At 42.1% G+C, this 17,188-nt stretch overlaps 1 protein-coding gene across 3 annotated transcripts in view; it reads left to right on the top strand.

Annotated features, from left to right (window-relative positions):
* The window catches only part of pof1b (POF1B actin binding protein), a 48,702-nt gene that overhangs the window by 21,749 nt on the left and 9,765 nt on the right, over window positions 1-17,188 (top strand). For all 3 annotated transcript variants that reach the window (XM_049591888.1, XM_049591887.1, XM_049591889.1), the window contains exons 3-10: window positions 5,691-5,989; window positions 7,206-7,239; window positions 8,136-8,216; window positions 9,090-9,182; window positions 11,047-11,160; window positions 11,613-11,765; window positions 12,281-12,400; window positions 14,242-14,379. In XM_049591888.1, the coding sequence (XP_049447845.1) occupies window positions 5,691-5,989; window positions 7,206-7,239; window positions 8,136-8,216; window positions 9,090-9,182; window positions 11,047-11,160; window positions 11,613-11,765; window positions 12,281-12,400; window positions 14,242-14,379 (1,032 nt within the window). The remainder of the gene's footprint in view (window positions 1-5,690; window positions 5,990-7,205; window positions 7,240-8,135; window positions 8,217-9,089; window positions 9,183-11,046; window positions 11,161-11,612; window positions 11,766-12,280; window positions 12,401-14,241; window positions 14,380-17,188) is intronic.

Here is a 17,188-nt window from a genome sequence, read left to right as displayed (position 1 = left end):
GCAAGCTTCCTTCAAGGCACAAAGTCCAAAAACCAGCATTTTTACATGTTTGCTTTGTGGCTTGACCTGAACAACACCACCGTTGTTCCTTACAGGAATCAAATTCCTATCAGCCTCTATTAGCTTCAGTTCCTGCCCACTGGCACAGTTCTCTATAACTGAGCTTGTGGGAATTCAGAGTTGAAATCAGACCTTCTTTTAGGTTGATGTTCCTCCACTCTGTGGAATGTTTTGATTATTATTTTTTCTTTATGAAACAATAGTGAAACTCAACTGCTGTGTTCGTGTTTCCCGGTAGTGAGACATTATTTTATTAGTCTTTCTCCCCTTGGTTCTGCTGCATGGGTGGTGGCTACAGGAAGTGGAAAGGGCTGTGGTACTGAGAAACACTTTGAAACAACAGAGACAAGGAAGTTTGGCATCTTAAGTGTTTCTTTTCTCTTTGAAAACCAACACAGCAATCCTGCCGTAAGTCCTATATATGAAACTTCAAAATCAGAATTTTAAAATGACACTTTTTACATGGAGTTTTTTTTTTTTATATTCTGTCCCTTTCTTGTTAATGTTGATAAACAAAACAATATAAAAACCTCAATATAACACAGCCTCAAAAAATGACCACAGAGTAGATTGAACACCTGCCTGACACAGTGTCAACAGAAACTAAACATGGTATTGAAGTGCTGTAGGGCTCCATGCAGGTCTTGGTGGCCATCCAATGGCACAACAGTGTAAACCTCACCTGCTGGGAAACTCTGGTTCTCAATCTCCCCTTCGGGCTCATGTGGAATCTGGCTGGTCCGCTCTGCACAGCCACAGTTTGGATATTTACAAATTGTCCTCCCTGTTTGTGTTTCTCAGGGGTGAAACCAAGATAAAAACCAGATTAAGCCACATGACAGAGCGCATGGTTGACTTGTTCCACCCAGAATAATGTATGCCTCTGTTTAGAAATCCCTCATTTTCATCCTTCGCCGATGTTTCCAAAGCAGTGTAACTAATCTCTTTAGTATGAATTGCCTTTTTTTCACAAGATGAAAAAATAGTATTAAAGGGTAATTTTGATATTTTTTTAAACCGGGCCCTATTTTCCCATGTTTTGGTGTCTAAATAATGGGAATAATAGTTTTTAAAATTGGCACAGTATTGAGTAAGATCACTGCAGACAGCAGCCACGAAACAGACTGCACTGTAACCACTCTGGGCATTTGGCACTGTCAGTTTTTGTCCACTAAAAGTGCTTGTTTTTACCTTTGACAGGCTCAAATTGTCATTCTGAGTGTCAGCCAACATTATGAAAAGGATCCCTACAGAGATAGACCATTTTGTTTACGAGTAAGATCCCTTTTGTTTAATCAGGAACAGCTATAACATCACCACTGCCATTCCACCCGACTCCACTTTAACATACAGTAATTTAAGCATGTATGGAGCCAATATATTTGTCCATCTAAGCTGAATTAAGGGTTTATATCAACCAAACCAGATTTGGGAAATGTTGGAGCAGTAAAAAGATGAACCAAGATGCTTTTTGTGAGTTTTATTTTGTTTCTGGAGTCTGGTGGGTTTGGTGAGTTAGCAATTAGGAGGCTGTTTCTGATTAAATGAAAAGGTCATACTCTGTAGCAAAAGTTGTCAGACACCTAAAATAATATTCTGAGCCTGTCAGTGGCAAAAACAAGCACTTTTGATGGGAGTAAATTGATGGTGCAAAGATGCCCTGAATGGTTACTTTGCAGTCTGTTTAGCTCAATACTGGACCAATTTTAAAAGTTGTTGTTCCCGTTAGTCACATTGATACAAAAACATGGGTAAATAGCATCCAGGTTGGAAAAATACCAAAATTTACCATTTAGAATAATTTATTGTAGTCGATAGGGATTGTGAGTTTAAAATCTGAAACTGAAACTGAGCTGGCTCAAAGCTCACTTATCTGCAGGACTTTCACAGTACCTTTGAAACTTACTATTGCAGCTTTATTATGTTATCCGAAAGTGCTTCTGCTGTTAATAAACATGGTATGACACAAAGACAGTTAGGGGCTAATTGGCTAAATCTGTTAGCAGTTGTTGAGCTTGCGTGCTTCGGAAAGGCTGATTGGTGGCGTTATGAAATAAATTGTTGCATGAAAGGGAAGTGCCATAAGGGGAAAAATGTTATTATTAAAGAAACATTTTACTACTTTACTTTAACATAATACTTTCCATAGTTATATCATGATTTACATGATTTTGAAAAAACAATGCACACAGCTATGACTCTTAATTTAACAGTGGACCTGCCAAAGTTCAATATGTGTGCAGGTTTTAATATTACACAACATTTAGATGTTTGCTGGGTCAAATGTTAGAATTAAAGACTTACACTCACTATGTTAAAGAAGTATTTCACTCCATTTCACTCCACAATTTGTGCTACATGACCAGAGAAAACACAGAAAAAGGGGCTCTGGAATTAGCTTAAAGGGTAGAAAACCTACAGCTACCAGGATGCACTGCGCCGCACAGGACCGATAAATGCTCCTAATGGTGGGTTATTAATGCGAGCTTGGGCTTTTTTTCACAGGAAACAATATGGCGGTCAGCCGGTAACAAACAATCTCGTATTAAAGTTAAACAGTAAGCTAAAATATGTTTCTGAAAACACTTAAGGTGAGAAATAGGTAACCCACTGACTGACTAATTTTACCGTTTGATCTCAGTATACATTGTGGCACCCACCTCTGGTCCAATTCTTATTGTATTACAGCTAAACAGTGTACTAAAATATGTTTTTTAAGACATTTTTGACAAGATATAGGCAATACAGTAACATAATCTTGGTTTATATGTGATCAACACAGCCTAGGTTTACAGTTTGACCTGAGTTTGGTCAATCAATCAATTAACATTTATTTCTATAGCCCTTCACAAAACCCAAAGGTACCCAAAGTGCTTAACAACAATGTCAAATAACAATGAAAGTACATGAAGTACCAAACACACACACACACACACACACACACACACACACACACACACACACACACAAATAAACAAAACAATAAGACAATACAGAAAAGAAAAACAATGGAAAGTGCGACAGTGCTACAGGGTATTAAAAGCCTTTCAACATAGATAAAATACATTAAAACAGAATAAATAAACATAAAAAAGGATAGCCCTAGTCGGAATTAAAAGCCATTCTGAAAAGGTAGGTCTTCAGCTTAGATTTTAAAAGGCCGAGATCAGTAGTGGTGTGAATGTTTGGTCTGAGTTTGAGAGAGGGGCCGGTCGCTCTCTTGATCCGCTTCTATACTCTTTGTATCCACGGTGGTGGGCGCACCAAGATGTAGAAATGCAATGCGTAGTTTGAGTAAAGTCCTTAGAGCCAGAGATTTGAGCAGGGAGATCTGGGTGCTGGGAAGATGGGAGGAAGTTTACCTCAGTTCATTTACACATAGTACCCACATTGTTATGATTGACAAAGTTGGTTGTAAATTGGCAAACTGTCCCTTTAAGGCAGATGCATGCTGGGACACAAAAGCTCAAGTTTCTCATGCAGGAAAAAAAGGCATGCTTTTTTTGATGTGCAGATTTGAGTGAAATATCAACCACAGACTCAAAGCAACTAATTGCTAAGCCATTATTACTCTCAGAACTTGTCCACCAACCCCAATGATATATAACAGTTGGAGGGATGGGTAGGGACGTACAGGCCCGGGAGGCCTTTGTGTACAGTAGTTGCAAGTAAAACAGCTGCACCCTCGGATTACATATAAGTCTTTAAGACGTGGGGTTATATCAGGCTTAAAGTGTAGAATAACAAACACTGGCCTGTCAAAAAAAAAAAACCCCAACCAACCTGTTTTTCACAAACAAAAAAGAAGCGCCAAACTTCATTCATCGTTCTGTATCAGATTGACTCGCACTCAGGATTTTCACATGAGGTCATCTTATCGCTGCAAGATGAAACTCTCTTGTGGGTGTAACTGAGAAGAATTTGTAAAGTGCTTTTTAACAAGTTCTGTCATACGGTGCACCACAGGACCTATAAATAGAAGAAAAGAGGCTGAAACAAGACAAGGAAAACTTTAACAATGTTGGCCTGGACCACCAGTCTGGGATATGTCAGCAAACAGACGGGAGTTTGCAGAGATTGAAAGTGCTTTCTGTGTGCAGAGTGCACACAGCAGGCAGCTCAGCGTAGCATTAGATAACAGGTTACGCAACAACACTTAAACTCGACTCTGTTGCTACATGTAGATAAAAGGAGACGATGGGTGTGTTTGGCCTGGATCATGCCAAACTGCAGTGAGGACTGTGCAGGACGGCAGGTGGAGAGCCGTTGAGGTTTCCCCACTGAGCTCACTGCCAGATTGTCGATATGACCAATAGTATGTGGACAGATAATTATTCGTATTTATACCTTGACTCGAACTAGAAAACATGACCACATCACACCGATCCTGGCTTCCCTACACTGGTTACCTGTTGCTTTGAGAATTGATTTTAAGATTTTATTGATTACTTCCAAAGCCCTGAGAGGCTCCAAGTTACATAACTGATCTTTTATTGCTCTATGTTCCGTCTCACACCCTGAGATCCTCAGATGCATCTTTTCTTGTTGCTCCAAGGTCTAGTGCTGCAAACCCACTCTCATCTTTTAAATCACGTCTGAAAACCTATTTGTTTAAAACTTGCCTTTCGGTGATTTTAACTGCTTTATTATTATATTTGATTTTGGTCTCTGCTTGTTTTTACTGGCTTCTGCCCCTTAATTCCAATTCAATCAGACTTATTTTTTATAGTGGAAAGAATATTTGTTAACGTGTGCACATAAGTGAACATATGAAAAGTCTTTTGCGATTAAACCCCATGGAGATGGCATATGTTAAGGACGGTGATGAACCCATAGTTGAAAAGGGAACCCTCCCCACGGGGTCTAGACACTGAAGTGGTGAAGATGAGATGAGAGGAAGATGTGGAGAGGATGGAGAAGTGCTGATGATCAGGATGAGTAGAGGACTCTGGATATGATGGCTGGCGGTGAACAGGGTGGAGGAGGGTGCGACAATTCTGCCTAAAATGACAGCTGACGGCAGCAGAGGAAAGAGCAGATTTAAAATTTTGCAGTAGTGTCCTGATTGGCTGATAAATACTGTGGGCGAAGTTTGATTGGATAACTATAAGAGTGAACCCCATAGTCAGCTATGGGGGGAGAGGGGGAAAGACTTGTGAATGAATGAGCACAAAGAAAGTCTTCCTGATTGAACTTACGCTAAGCTTCATTTCAAGAAAGTCTCAACGATATTTTCGACAAAAACAGTTATGTGCAACAGTTTGGGGAAGGACTTGAAAACCAATTTTTTTTTCTTAATGCACTTACTTGTTTGCTACAAAATAATGTAACTGTGACAACAGTGAAAGCTGACATATTTACTGTGATGGATAGCATCAAGCACCAACTGATTTTCATATAGCAGTAACATGATGGAGAAACAACGGCAGCCCAGAGGGGGTATAAAAATGTGAATGCACTGGAACATACATGTCGTCCTTTAAAGCTGAACCAGGCTACACACACACAGGCGACTGTGCGGCATCACCTTTAGAAAACTTGAGATTTCGAAGGACTCTGATAATTATTTTTCCAGACACAACAGAGAAACACAAAGTGGTTAATAAATTGTATCTGCCATGTTCATCCAGGAGGAAGAAGAGGTGGAGGAGGAGGAGGAGGAGGAGGAGGAAGATGTAGAAGAAGAGGAAGATGGGGAGACAGTGGAGGTGGAAGAGGTGGAGGTTGTGAACGTCATACAGCAGAGGGCAGCGCCGCCGCCGGCAATAGGGAAAATCTCCAGGATGGAGGTGAGAACCGAGGAGAGGGAAGCGCCCCAGCCAGCCAAGATGGACACGCGTTACTTCGGCGAGCTGCTGGCTGACGTCTACAGGAAGAACTGCGACATCCACTCCTGCATCTCTGAGCACGTGTCCAAGATCCGTGGAAAGTAAGTGTGTGTGCATGAAAGACATTTCACTGAAGTTCAGCTTTCCATTTCACTGTAAATTCTTTTTATTGGATAAACACAAGAATAGCCATCTCTCTAAACACTGAATAACAGATTATTATGTGATGATGTCATTCAGTCTGGTTTTACAATCCTGGCAGTAGTTAGTTGATCCCTAGACAACAGCTGTGGGATATAGTCATGGAGACAGACGCTGGGTTTAGTGGTTTGGATTAGCATCATTAGCAACAGGCTGGAACAGGTCAAAGACGAGTCCTGGTCGGTTTCTTTCTCTCGTAATTACTTAATGTTTATACTTCACCTGCAGACACAGCAGGTGCCATCAGTGGAGACAAGGGAACGAAACAAAAGAATTTCTAGGAAATTTGTAACTCACGGTAACCTGTCTTTAACTCTATAGTGCAATTTTACTGAGAAGCGGTATGATCAGTTCTGGTAGTCATCTATTTCCAGTCCAGACACGGTTACATCACCTGAAAATGAGAGAAAGGGAGGAGGCCGTGAACTGTAGGTGGTTGTGGTGCAGCCAATGAGAGCGAGATACACCTCAGAGCTGCAGTATGTGAACGTAAGGTTTTTGTCCATGAAGTTAACGCCCAGTTGATTCATGTGGCATCATCAGTGTGTGTGTGTGTGTGAGAGAGAGAGATTAGACCTTAATCCTCCTCCAACTTTTCACCAGTCAGTCATCTATGACATGTGAGCCTCCAAAAAACTCATTATTTCATGACATTATTTCTACCTCTTTGGGTCCTGTTCTTTAGAAACTACAGTGGCCATTTATCTCAACCTTACTCAGCCTTTACATAGAAATATACTTCATATTTGTGAATCATTTAAAAAGTTTTACATCTCCAGTAGAGAGGCATTGACTAAGACAAGAAGAATAAAGAACAATAAGAGCCTTGTGCTATAATAAAAATATGTTTCTATCAATATTTATCATTAAAGAAATGTATTCAGCATGACATAAGACTGGACATAAAATGCTATGAACTGTGTGTAACTTTGTAACTCTGTACCTAATTCTTTCCCCAAGCTTAATTTAATGTATGAGCTACAATAAAGAGTTTACCGCCTGCTGCCTAAATGCCCCGACGGGAGGTGAATCCCAGTAATGTGACTCACTCTCACTCAGTTTTCTCCAGTCATGCTGCCGTCCTCATTGTTGCTCTTTCCTCTCTGTGTGTTACAGGAAACACCAGCTGGACCCCAGCAATGACTACAAGGTGAGGAACAAACCTGCATCACGCACATCTGAGAAATAAATCTGTGGTTAAAGTCGATGTAGAGCCTGAAACTTCATTCAACACAATATAAAACCAGGGTCTTCAATAGGAGGCTCACGACCCCTAGGGAGTCCCCAGAGTTACTGCAGGGGGGCCGCCAAATTACTGCTGTCAGCAAAGATAAATTGGCCTGTCTAAAAAAATTAATTTACAGTACACAACATTAATGATAGGCTAACAGTTACCCTAGAATCCTTGTGCAATCATTTGTGCTAGCTTATGCTAAATCACTGTGCGGCACTGATCCATAACGGTGCTGTGAACTAGTTGCCCAACATTTATGTACTATTTAAACACACAGGCCAATTAGCTGTATTATTATTTCACATTCTTGTGAGCCACAATGGATGGCTTTATAATCTTCCAAGTAAGAGACTCTGCACTTTTGTCAGTCTCTGAGGTGGACGATGTGTCAGAGGGTGAGGCTAACACACCTAGCCATGCTTCATCTGCTGCTGACTGAGCAGCTGCAGGCAAGTGCAAACAAGAGACGGCCCGGAAATATTAAGAGTATTATTTAAAGTGCAACTCAGTTATGCACAATATATGTAGAAGGGGGTCCCTGATCAGTCTCCTTTTCAACTAAGGGGCCCTTGGCTGAAAAACTTTGAGGACCCCTGGTCTAAACATCGAATATTAACTGTCAGAATATTTTTCAGTTTGATTCCTTACTGTTTGATGCAGCTGGTACTTTTCTTCTGTATGTTCTTCTTCGACTTTCTGTCAATTCTAGGGACCAAACATGAATATCACTGGAAACGATTCAAAGTAAAATGATCATCCTTTTTTTTTTCTTTTTTTATTCATTTGCTTCTATTTTGTGTGTGTGTGTTCAGGTGGAGAGAGAGGAGGTGGAGGCTTTGCTTCCCAAAGGAGCCACTGAACTGACCAAACAGCAAATCCGCTACCTGCTGCAGGTGAGTGACAGACAGGGAGTTTTTCATCATTATCCAAAAAAAAAAAAAAAAAAGTCACGAAATGAATGTTTAATTGACCAGAATATGACAAACTGTACTGATAGACATTTGCTGTATTTATTTCTGATGTCATGCAGACTGCATGTTCATATTTAACCATTTACTTTCATTGTTTTTGGTTTAAAACAAAACTGTCTTCATCAAGGGCTGATATTTAGCAAAAAATGGTGCTAACAGCATGAACAGTGCTAACAATGACAGTGGACACCCCTAAGCTAATGGTGTTAATTTGGAGGGGCGAAGGGAGGGTGACGTATAAGTGCATAGAGCGGCGGCAATCAGCTTGCCAGTGGGATACACACAGGCAGGGAGTCACGTGCACACAAAGAGGGAGCATGACTTCATCCTTTGCTCAGGACGCCATTACTCCGCCATATTTACATAGCATACAGTGGTTTGCTGCTATATTAATGCTCTGAATGTTATATATAGAGCTCCTTTAATTTCAACTATCCACAACATTACAAGCAACTAACACAAGAGCTTCAACTATTTTCATCAGTTTTTAAAATGTTCTATTTTCTTGCTCTACTTTTGATCCACTGAACGTGTGTTTTTATGCATTTATGTGTTTGTCTTTTTATCTGGTAACACATTATTAAACACCCCAGTGTATAAACACAAATGGCTCATAATACACATTATCCCAGTGTTATATAGTTGATCGCACCATGCTGTAATGTGCTTCGTCTCTTATCTCTGTTGGAAATGACTCTAGTTATTCCTCAGAAATGTGTTGTGTGGTTAGATTAGAGCAGGACAATGAACCCTCACTGGCGCTAATCCATCTCTCTGTTTGTGTTTCTCGGTCAGACTCGTCTCACTGCAGATAAGAGCATGCGTCTGCTGCTGTCCACCTTCAGCAGTCTGAGAGAGGAGCTCCTCCACATGTCCGAGGACCTGCGGGTAAGAGGAAACATTTCTGTGTGGCTAAGAGACGCTGAAGTATTAAAACTGTGTCCTAGTTTTGGACACTCCTCCTTCTGTGTAGGCCAACCACTGACTGACAGTAGAAAATAAACAAACACATTGCCAACATACCAATCGGATCATACTAAACTTGGCTTCCACAATTCTCTACATGACGAGCAACACGACCAAAAAGAAACATCACAAAAATGTGAGTTTAAAAAAAAAGAGAAAAAAGCTTTATTATCTTGTTGTAGGATGTGTTATTTAGCTCTGATTGCAGGTATCATAATCATTTATTCAAGCAAAAGTACTAAAATTCTGAGTAAAAATTTTAGTTACTCCTAATTTCATCGGATTATTATTGCTAATTAATTTGTCTGGTGGGTCCTAATCCATGGAGTATGCTATGTTGCACTGCCATGTTTCTACTGTAGCCCAGAACGGACAAACCAGACAATGGCTCTAGACAGGGCCATTCCAGTTTTCATTTTGTCCACTGTAGTTGGCAGCCTTTCTGCTATGAGCAGAACAGCATGGGAAAAATGATGATTTTTAACGTGAAACTGCTTTATTCAGTGTTTTTACAGTTTTTAATTACCTGGTCTGTTTGTTTTAGAGAGGAAGAAACCTCTATGGGTAATTTGGTGCTTAATTAAAAAAAAGAAAAAAAAAAAAAGAAAATCGTGATCATCTGGATCTTAACTTATCCAAAAGTCAAAAGTGAGCAAATATTAGCAGGTTTTAATAACCTTGTCCGTCCATGTCTTTTTGAGAGGAGGGGACCTCTGCTGATAATTCGGCTCCCGTTAAAAACCTCCTGAACAATGAACACTGAAGGAATCCTAATCAGTGGTTTACGCTAGGCACATGGGAGAAGTTTGAGCAGGTTGTAATTTGTAATCCTCATCACTAGATGGCACTAAATCCTACACATTGCTCCTTTAAATTAGTTATTATATTATAGATTTTTAAATTCCTCCTTTGCACAGTAAATGATAACTTAAACTGTCAGATAAATGTAGTGGAGTAAAGGAATGATAATCCTATGAGAACTACCTTACAATTGTACTAACTGAAATGTACTAATCTCTTTCCACCAGATATTTCAGTAATAAACTTAATGTTATTACTGATATCAGAATTCTGGTATCAAGGCACTGTTATTTCCTTGTGGAAGGTGACTCTTATCGGCCTTTTGTCCCTAACTTCCTGCTCCTAAAAACTGATTTGTTCATGTGTAACTCCTGCACAGTTTCAAAAGCCTCACTTTAAATTCACACTGAAAATGTCGATAGAAAATTAAACAGATGTGACACTTTTAAAGGATTTTAAATATATACTTTAATGTATCCGAACAAAAACAGGATTACAACACACCTCACATGAATAAAACGAGTACATACAAACTCAGATGAACCTTGAAGCTGTGACAGGTCAGAACAGTATGTCTCCATAGTGCATTGTATAAGCTTGTCACAATGGTGTGAATATATTAAATGCTTTAAATCACAGGCGTCAGGCGAGATTGTAACAGCTTGTTATTGTCAGCATTGATGCGGCATGGTGGAGACATATTTATTGTGTGCTTACATTCCTGAAGAGAAACAATTAGCTCACAGACAAAATGCTAATTGTATTCTGTTACTCAATCTTTCCCAATAAAAAGACATAACACAATAAACAGTCCCCCAGTTGCTCCCTCACATGACCTGAGGAAAAGAGAGTCAAAAAGTACAACAATCGGCAATAAAAGACAAGAAATCATGAGGAACTATGTGATTAATGTGCTTATAAACATGAGAAAATATTCCAGCGTATTACTGTAAACGTAAAGATGCGTCTGTCTCTGTTTTCACAGCGTCTGGAGAGCGAGAAGGAGGGTTTGGAGAGAGATCTGAGCTTCAAAGCAGACCAGGCTAAGCAGTATGACTGCCTCCTGGAGGCCATGCGAGAAAACAACAGACAGCTCCAGGTACAGTGCACCTGTCTGTGTGTGAGGTGTGTGTTTTTGGTCAAGTCAGTGATCACGGTATTGATGTTGTAACTGTATTAACTTGTTTTACTGTAGACTAAAAAGCCTTTCAGAACCTGGACCACACTAGCATCTGTAGAAGCACAAAAACTAGACACAAAACTGAAACATGATCAGTGAACACACACTGATTTCAGTTTTTTGTGTCTTATTTAAAGGCAGATGTAAGCAACAGAAAGCTGTGTGTCTAACCTGGGTGGATGGTTTGAAACCTGTCTGATCATCTGACTGTTTGAACACCTTGCCATGTCCAACTTCTTTTTAGTGAAGACAGACTGAGAGAAAGGATGGGGGAAGAGAGGGAGAGGAAGACACAGAGGGAGAGCAAGCATGGTCAGTGGTTACCGTAGCAACTTAAGTGTACTATAATGGTGGCACTCGTCCCCCTCCAGGTCTCCCTGAAGGAAACCACGGCCACCCAGCGCGCCCTGGAGAGCCAGCTCCTGAGCAGCAAAAACAACGACTCGAGCCGCGACTTCAAGATCAAAGAGATGGAGGGGAGGATGAGGGCGCTGGAGAAGGAGAACGAAATGCTCCGACAGAAGGTAACACACCACCTGTCTCGCCCTCACCATGTGTGTGTCGAGATCAGTGTAATCAGGTCACTTGAAGCTTTGTGGAGCTCCGAGCTGTCTAAAGTTTGGCAGAGTCTTGATGATGCAGGTGTAAGGACTCATGCTGAGACCGTGTAGAACAGAGTAAAAAGCATCTGAATGATGAAGAGCATGTTGATGGTGGATTGGAACAAGGTGCAGGTCGCCTGCAGCTCAAACCATTTGGCACTTTGACCAGTGGCTGCGGTTACAGTTTAATATACACGGCAGATTTTTTTCTTCTTCATGACGTAAATCAATCCAAGCGAGGATCCAACATGTTTCATGATCGCTGCAGAGAAGGATCAAGTCCACCTTCCAAAGCCAATAGTCAAGAACAGAAAGCCTGTCTTGCACGAAGACCATTTGAGACTGTTAAATGTGGAGGAGATCAAAAGATAAAAACAGTGAGGCAGGCAGTCATGATGATGATGGTGATGTTTGCTCTTCCTCTCTGCGTCCTGCAGCTGGCAGGCCAAAGCAGCAGCACCACCCTGCACATCAAGACAGAGGAGTTGTCCCGTCAGTACAAAGACCAGCTGAGCTCCATGAAACAAGAGAAGGACGCAGAGATCCAGAGGCTCAAGGTGATGATCACCTGTCTCCCCCCTTCCTCTCCCTCTGTTCTCTCTCTTCCTCGCTCTGTCACCCCTCTCTTACTCCCCCTCCTCTCTATTCCTCTTCCCTCCTTTTGCTTCCTCTTCCTCCTCCCTCTCTTCCTCACCCTGTCTCCCCTCTTCTCTCTTCCCCCTCGTTCTGTCTCCTCCTCTCCTCTCTTCTTCCCCCGTCTCCCCCTCCTCTCTCTTCCTCTGCCCCCCCTTTCTCTTCCTCTCCCCCATCTCCTCCTCTTCCCCCATTTTCCCATTCCTCTCTCTTCCACTCCTTCTGTCTCCCCCATCCCCCCTCTTTCAACTCTTCCTCTCCCCCTCCTCTGTCCCCTCTTTTCTCTCCCTGTCTCCTCCTCTCTCTTCTTCTTCTCCCTCTGTCTCCCCCTCTCCTCTCTATTCCTCTTCCTGTCCCCCCGTTTCCCCCCTCTCCCCCCTCCACTCTTCTCCCTCTATCACCCCCTCCCCTCTTTTCCTATTCCCCTCCCTCCATCTCCCCCTCCCCTCCTTTTGCTTCCTCTCCCTCTCCCCCCTCCCCTCCTTTCCTATCCCTCTCCTCTCCCCAATCTTCCTCTCCATCTGTCTCCCCCTCTCCTCTGTCTCCTCTTTTCTCACCCTTTGTCTCCCCCCTCTTCATCTCCCCCTCCTCTCCATTCCTCTACCCTCTTTTCGCTTCCTCTTCCGGTCACCCCCCTCTTCCTCTCCCTCTGTCTCCCGGTCTCCCTCCTCTCCCCCTCCATCCCCTCCTCTCTCTTCCTCTTCTTCTCCCTGTCTCCCCCTCTCCTCCTCTCTCTTCCTCTGCCGCCCTCTCTGTCTCCCCTGCCCTCTTTCCATTCCTCTCTTCTTCTCCCTCTGTCTCCCCCCTTTCTCCCTCTCTCTTCTTTTCCCTCTGTCTCCCTCCTCCTCTCTCTTCCTGTTTCTCCTGTATTTATCTGTATTTATCTTCCTCTCCCCCTCCCCGTTTCCCTCTCCCCACCCTCAAGAACTGTCTCCCCCCTCCTCCTTTCGCTTCCTCTCTCTTCCTCTCCCTCTGCCACCCCTCTCTTCCTCTCCCGCCTCCTGTCTTCCTCCTCCCCCCTCCATCCCCTCCTCTTTCCACTCCTCTCTTCTTTTTCTCCCTCTGTCTCCCTGTTTTCTCTTCCTCTGCTTCTCCCCCTTTCTCCCTCTCTTTTTCTTTTCCCTCTGTCTCCCTCTCACCCCTGTCTCCCTCTTCCTCTCTCTTCCTCCTCCTCTCTTCCTGTTTCTCCTCTATTTCTCTTCCTCTCCCTTCCCCATTTCCCCCTGTCTCCCTCTCACCCGTCTCCCTCTTCCTCTCTCTTTCTCCTCCTCTCTTCCTGTTTCTCCTCTATTTCTCTTCCTCTCCCTTCCCCATTTCCCCCTCCCTCCTGCCTCCCCCTTCTCTCTTTTCCTCCCCCTCTGTTCTCCCCTTTCTCTGCCTCCCCCCTCCTTTCACTTCCTCTTCCTCTACCCCCTCCCCTCCATTCCTATTCCTCTCCCTCTGTCTCCCCCCATCCCTCCCCACTCTTCCTCTCTGTCTGTCCCCCCCTCCTCTCTTTCTCTCCCTCTGTTGAGATTGTAGACCAGGTGGCTGTGCAGATTGTACAGCTCATAGTGATCATGATTGAAGTCTGTGTACATACTACAACTTCATTTCACTGAACGTACAAAGACAAATGCTCTGCTAAAGACGCCCTCAGGGAAGAAAGACGTTCTATCTTGCAGAGCAGATCTTGTAAGAACAGCTTTAATGTGAAATCATTTACATACTCACTTAAGCTCTTTTTGTACTCATTTGTCCCTCATCTCTCTCCGTCCCCCAACAGAACCAGATAACGAAGATCACAACGACGACCACCACCACCAGCGAGAAGTCATCCTCAGAAAAGAGTCTCCAGCTGAAGATCTCAGAGCTGCTCGCCATGTTGGAGCAGCGGCAGACCACCATCACCCGACAGGAGGAGGTCTGTAACACACCAACACCAACACCGATTCTCATGTTAGTTCAGTCGACTGTTTCACTGATGGTCAGCGAGAGAATTCTACTAATACTTCTAACAGAATTTGAGCCAAACATCTACATACGTTTTGTATTTACAGAAGAAAATTTAAAATCTTGAACCCATACAGGCGTGTTTGCACTTTTCAGCTCCTTACATACACATGCAATTCAATCCAAGGATGCTTTGACATGTAAACAGGGAGATGTGACCAAGCAGTTAAAGCTCTTTAAAAGTTTCTTCCACTGTCATTATGTTGTAAAGTCTGCATTGCAGTCATGGTATAATCTCTATTAAAAAAATGAATGCAAACTTGATGCCTGTGGTAGTGGATTATAATACTGTATGTTTTAAAAGCCTGCCAATAGATTTTCATGCTGTATGGAATTTAAGAGAAACCAATGGTTGTCTGGAACTGTAACACAGCAGCAGGTTTGCACAGCAGTTAAAGGAACAGTTCACCCAAAACCAACAAACTGTGTATAATACTCGCCTCCAGAAAATGTTTTCTATCAAATGAGTGTAAATGAAAGCATATCCATGCAAACAGACTTCGGTGGAGGCCGAATGAAAGACAGCAAAAAGCTCTGGAAACGAAAAGTCCAAAAGTTTTGGTGCAGCATTATCCAAGTGTCTTGCATGCGTGCACAACAAAGTCCCTCACAGGAAATGTTTTGTTCTGCAATAATTTAGCAAAACTAGTTGTGTTTGGATTTCCCTGAGCCAGAAAATGCATACAGACACTTGGATAATGCTGCATAGAAACTTTCAGAAATTTTTAAAGATGTTTTATAACTTTTATTGCTATCTGTCATTGCTGCCTCCCTCCATTGAAGTCTGTTTGCACTGATATGCTTTCATGTTTTGGGCGCTGCGCTCTCCTCAAATTCAAAATGGAAAACTTTTTCATATCTTACTATATAATGACGAAAACTCTGTGTGTGTGTCTGTTCCACATTTTTCTCCTCACTGACTTGGTCAATCCATGTGAAATTTGGCACAGTGGTAGAGAGTCATGGGAGGATGTGAATGACACAATATTACATCAGTTGGCCAAAGGGGGGCGCTATAGCTACCGATTGACATTGCAAACTTTGAATGGGCATATCTCATGTCCTGTATGTCGTAGAGACATGAAACTTTGCACAGAGATGCCTCTCCTCATGAGGAACAAATTTGCACCAAGAACCCATAACTTCCGGTTATACAGATTTTTGGCCATTTCAAATTTTTTGAAAAACACTTAAAATCGATCTTTTCCTAGGAAGTTTGACCGATCTGCATGAAACTCGGTGAACATAATCTAGGGACCAATATCTAAAGTTCCCTCTTGGCAAAAGTTAGAAAACTCACTAAAACTGAGCTTCTATAAGGCAATGAATACTGCGGAGGGCGTGGCTCATCACATAAAGGTGTATAACATCTCAAGGGTTTCACCGATCACCACGCAACTTTGTAGGCATATGACCACACATAATCTGAAGGGACCCCTCCATTATTGACCCCATCAAAAAAAATGGGGGCGCTAGAGAGCTAATTTCTTATCTAGGCCTAACTGCCATATTGATTTTTACTAAACTTGGTAGATAAGTAGAACAGGACGCCTCAAGGTGACTGGAGAAATTTAACTGTAATTGGCAACTGGGTGGCACTATAACAACAGAAAAATGCTGAAAAATGGCTAAAATGTGACCGATCGCTGTGGCTCCCCCTGTGGCCCAGTGTGTAATTTTTGGTATGACTAAGTCATGGTATGGTATGCTGTATATAATAAAAAAAACTGTCAGTCAGTCATTCTGTCTGTTCCACGTTTTTCTGCTCACTGATGTGGTCAATTTATGTGAAACTGCACATAGGCATTGAGGATTGGCAGAGGTAGAAGGTGACAACGCTACCAATGGGTATGGACTAGTACAGTGTATTTCTATTTCATCTAATTTGTATTTTTGTAATATTTTGATTCTGTTTTTCAGCACGTTTGTTTCTTGCTTCTGACTCTTAAGCTGCTGTAATGTGGATTTACCTGGTGCGGGATTAAAAAAGTCTTGTCTAATCTTATTTTATCGTATCGTTTGAGACCATAAAAACTATAAACAATTGGGTTTGGGTTACATTTCTTTTAGGTGAACTGCTCCTTTAACTGTGACATGAAGCATGTGTGATTTGTAGTGAATGGGCTCATACATGCAAAACCTCTGGTATGGTCCTTTAATTCTTGTTTATCACAACTTGGGTCATATTTTCAGCCATAATTTCTAGGAGTTATGACACATGATGGAGAAAACTGCAAAATAAGACGCAAGTTGTAATAAACCAGTTTTGTCTTTCAAGCGATCACTTTACAAGCATAGGTGCTGCACAGTGAATAAACAAAAGGAATATGTTTGTGTTCAGTCATGCAGAAAGACTCAACTTACCTGGAATGAAGTGTATAAATCACAAAAACCAGGCCAGCTGGTGAATGTAAAAGAAACAAACACACATACACTCCAGGCTTGTGAGCTGATTCGTTTCTCCGTTCATTCATTGGTTTTCACCTTTCAGGTCCGACTGCATTCTAACCCTTTAGTCTTTGTGCAGCACCAACTGAAGCAGGCTGTCAGTTAATTGAACTTCAGGAATGCCTTTGTCACGTCAGGGTGCTGGCATGACATACCTGTTTTAGAGTTTCTCACAAACACACACGCACAAAGGGCCAGAGGCAGTTCTAGCTGCGTTTCACTGGAAAGACATGAGATCAGCTACGTGACTCTTTTTCCATTTAACAACAGAA

The sequence above is a fragment of the Epinephelus fuscoguttatus genome, linkage group LG12, assembly GCF_011397635.1.
Source record: "Epinephelus fuscoguttatus linkage group LG12, E.fuscoguttatus.final_Chr_v1".
Lineage (NCBI taxonomy): Eukaryota > Metazoa > Chordata > Actinopteri > Perciformes > Serranidae > Epinephelus > Epinephelus fuscoguttatus.
The sequence above is the reverse complement of the archived record's forward strand: the minus strand, read 5'-3'. Positions and strand labels throughout refer to the sequence as shown.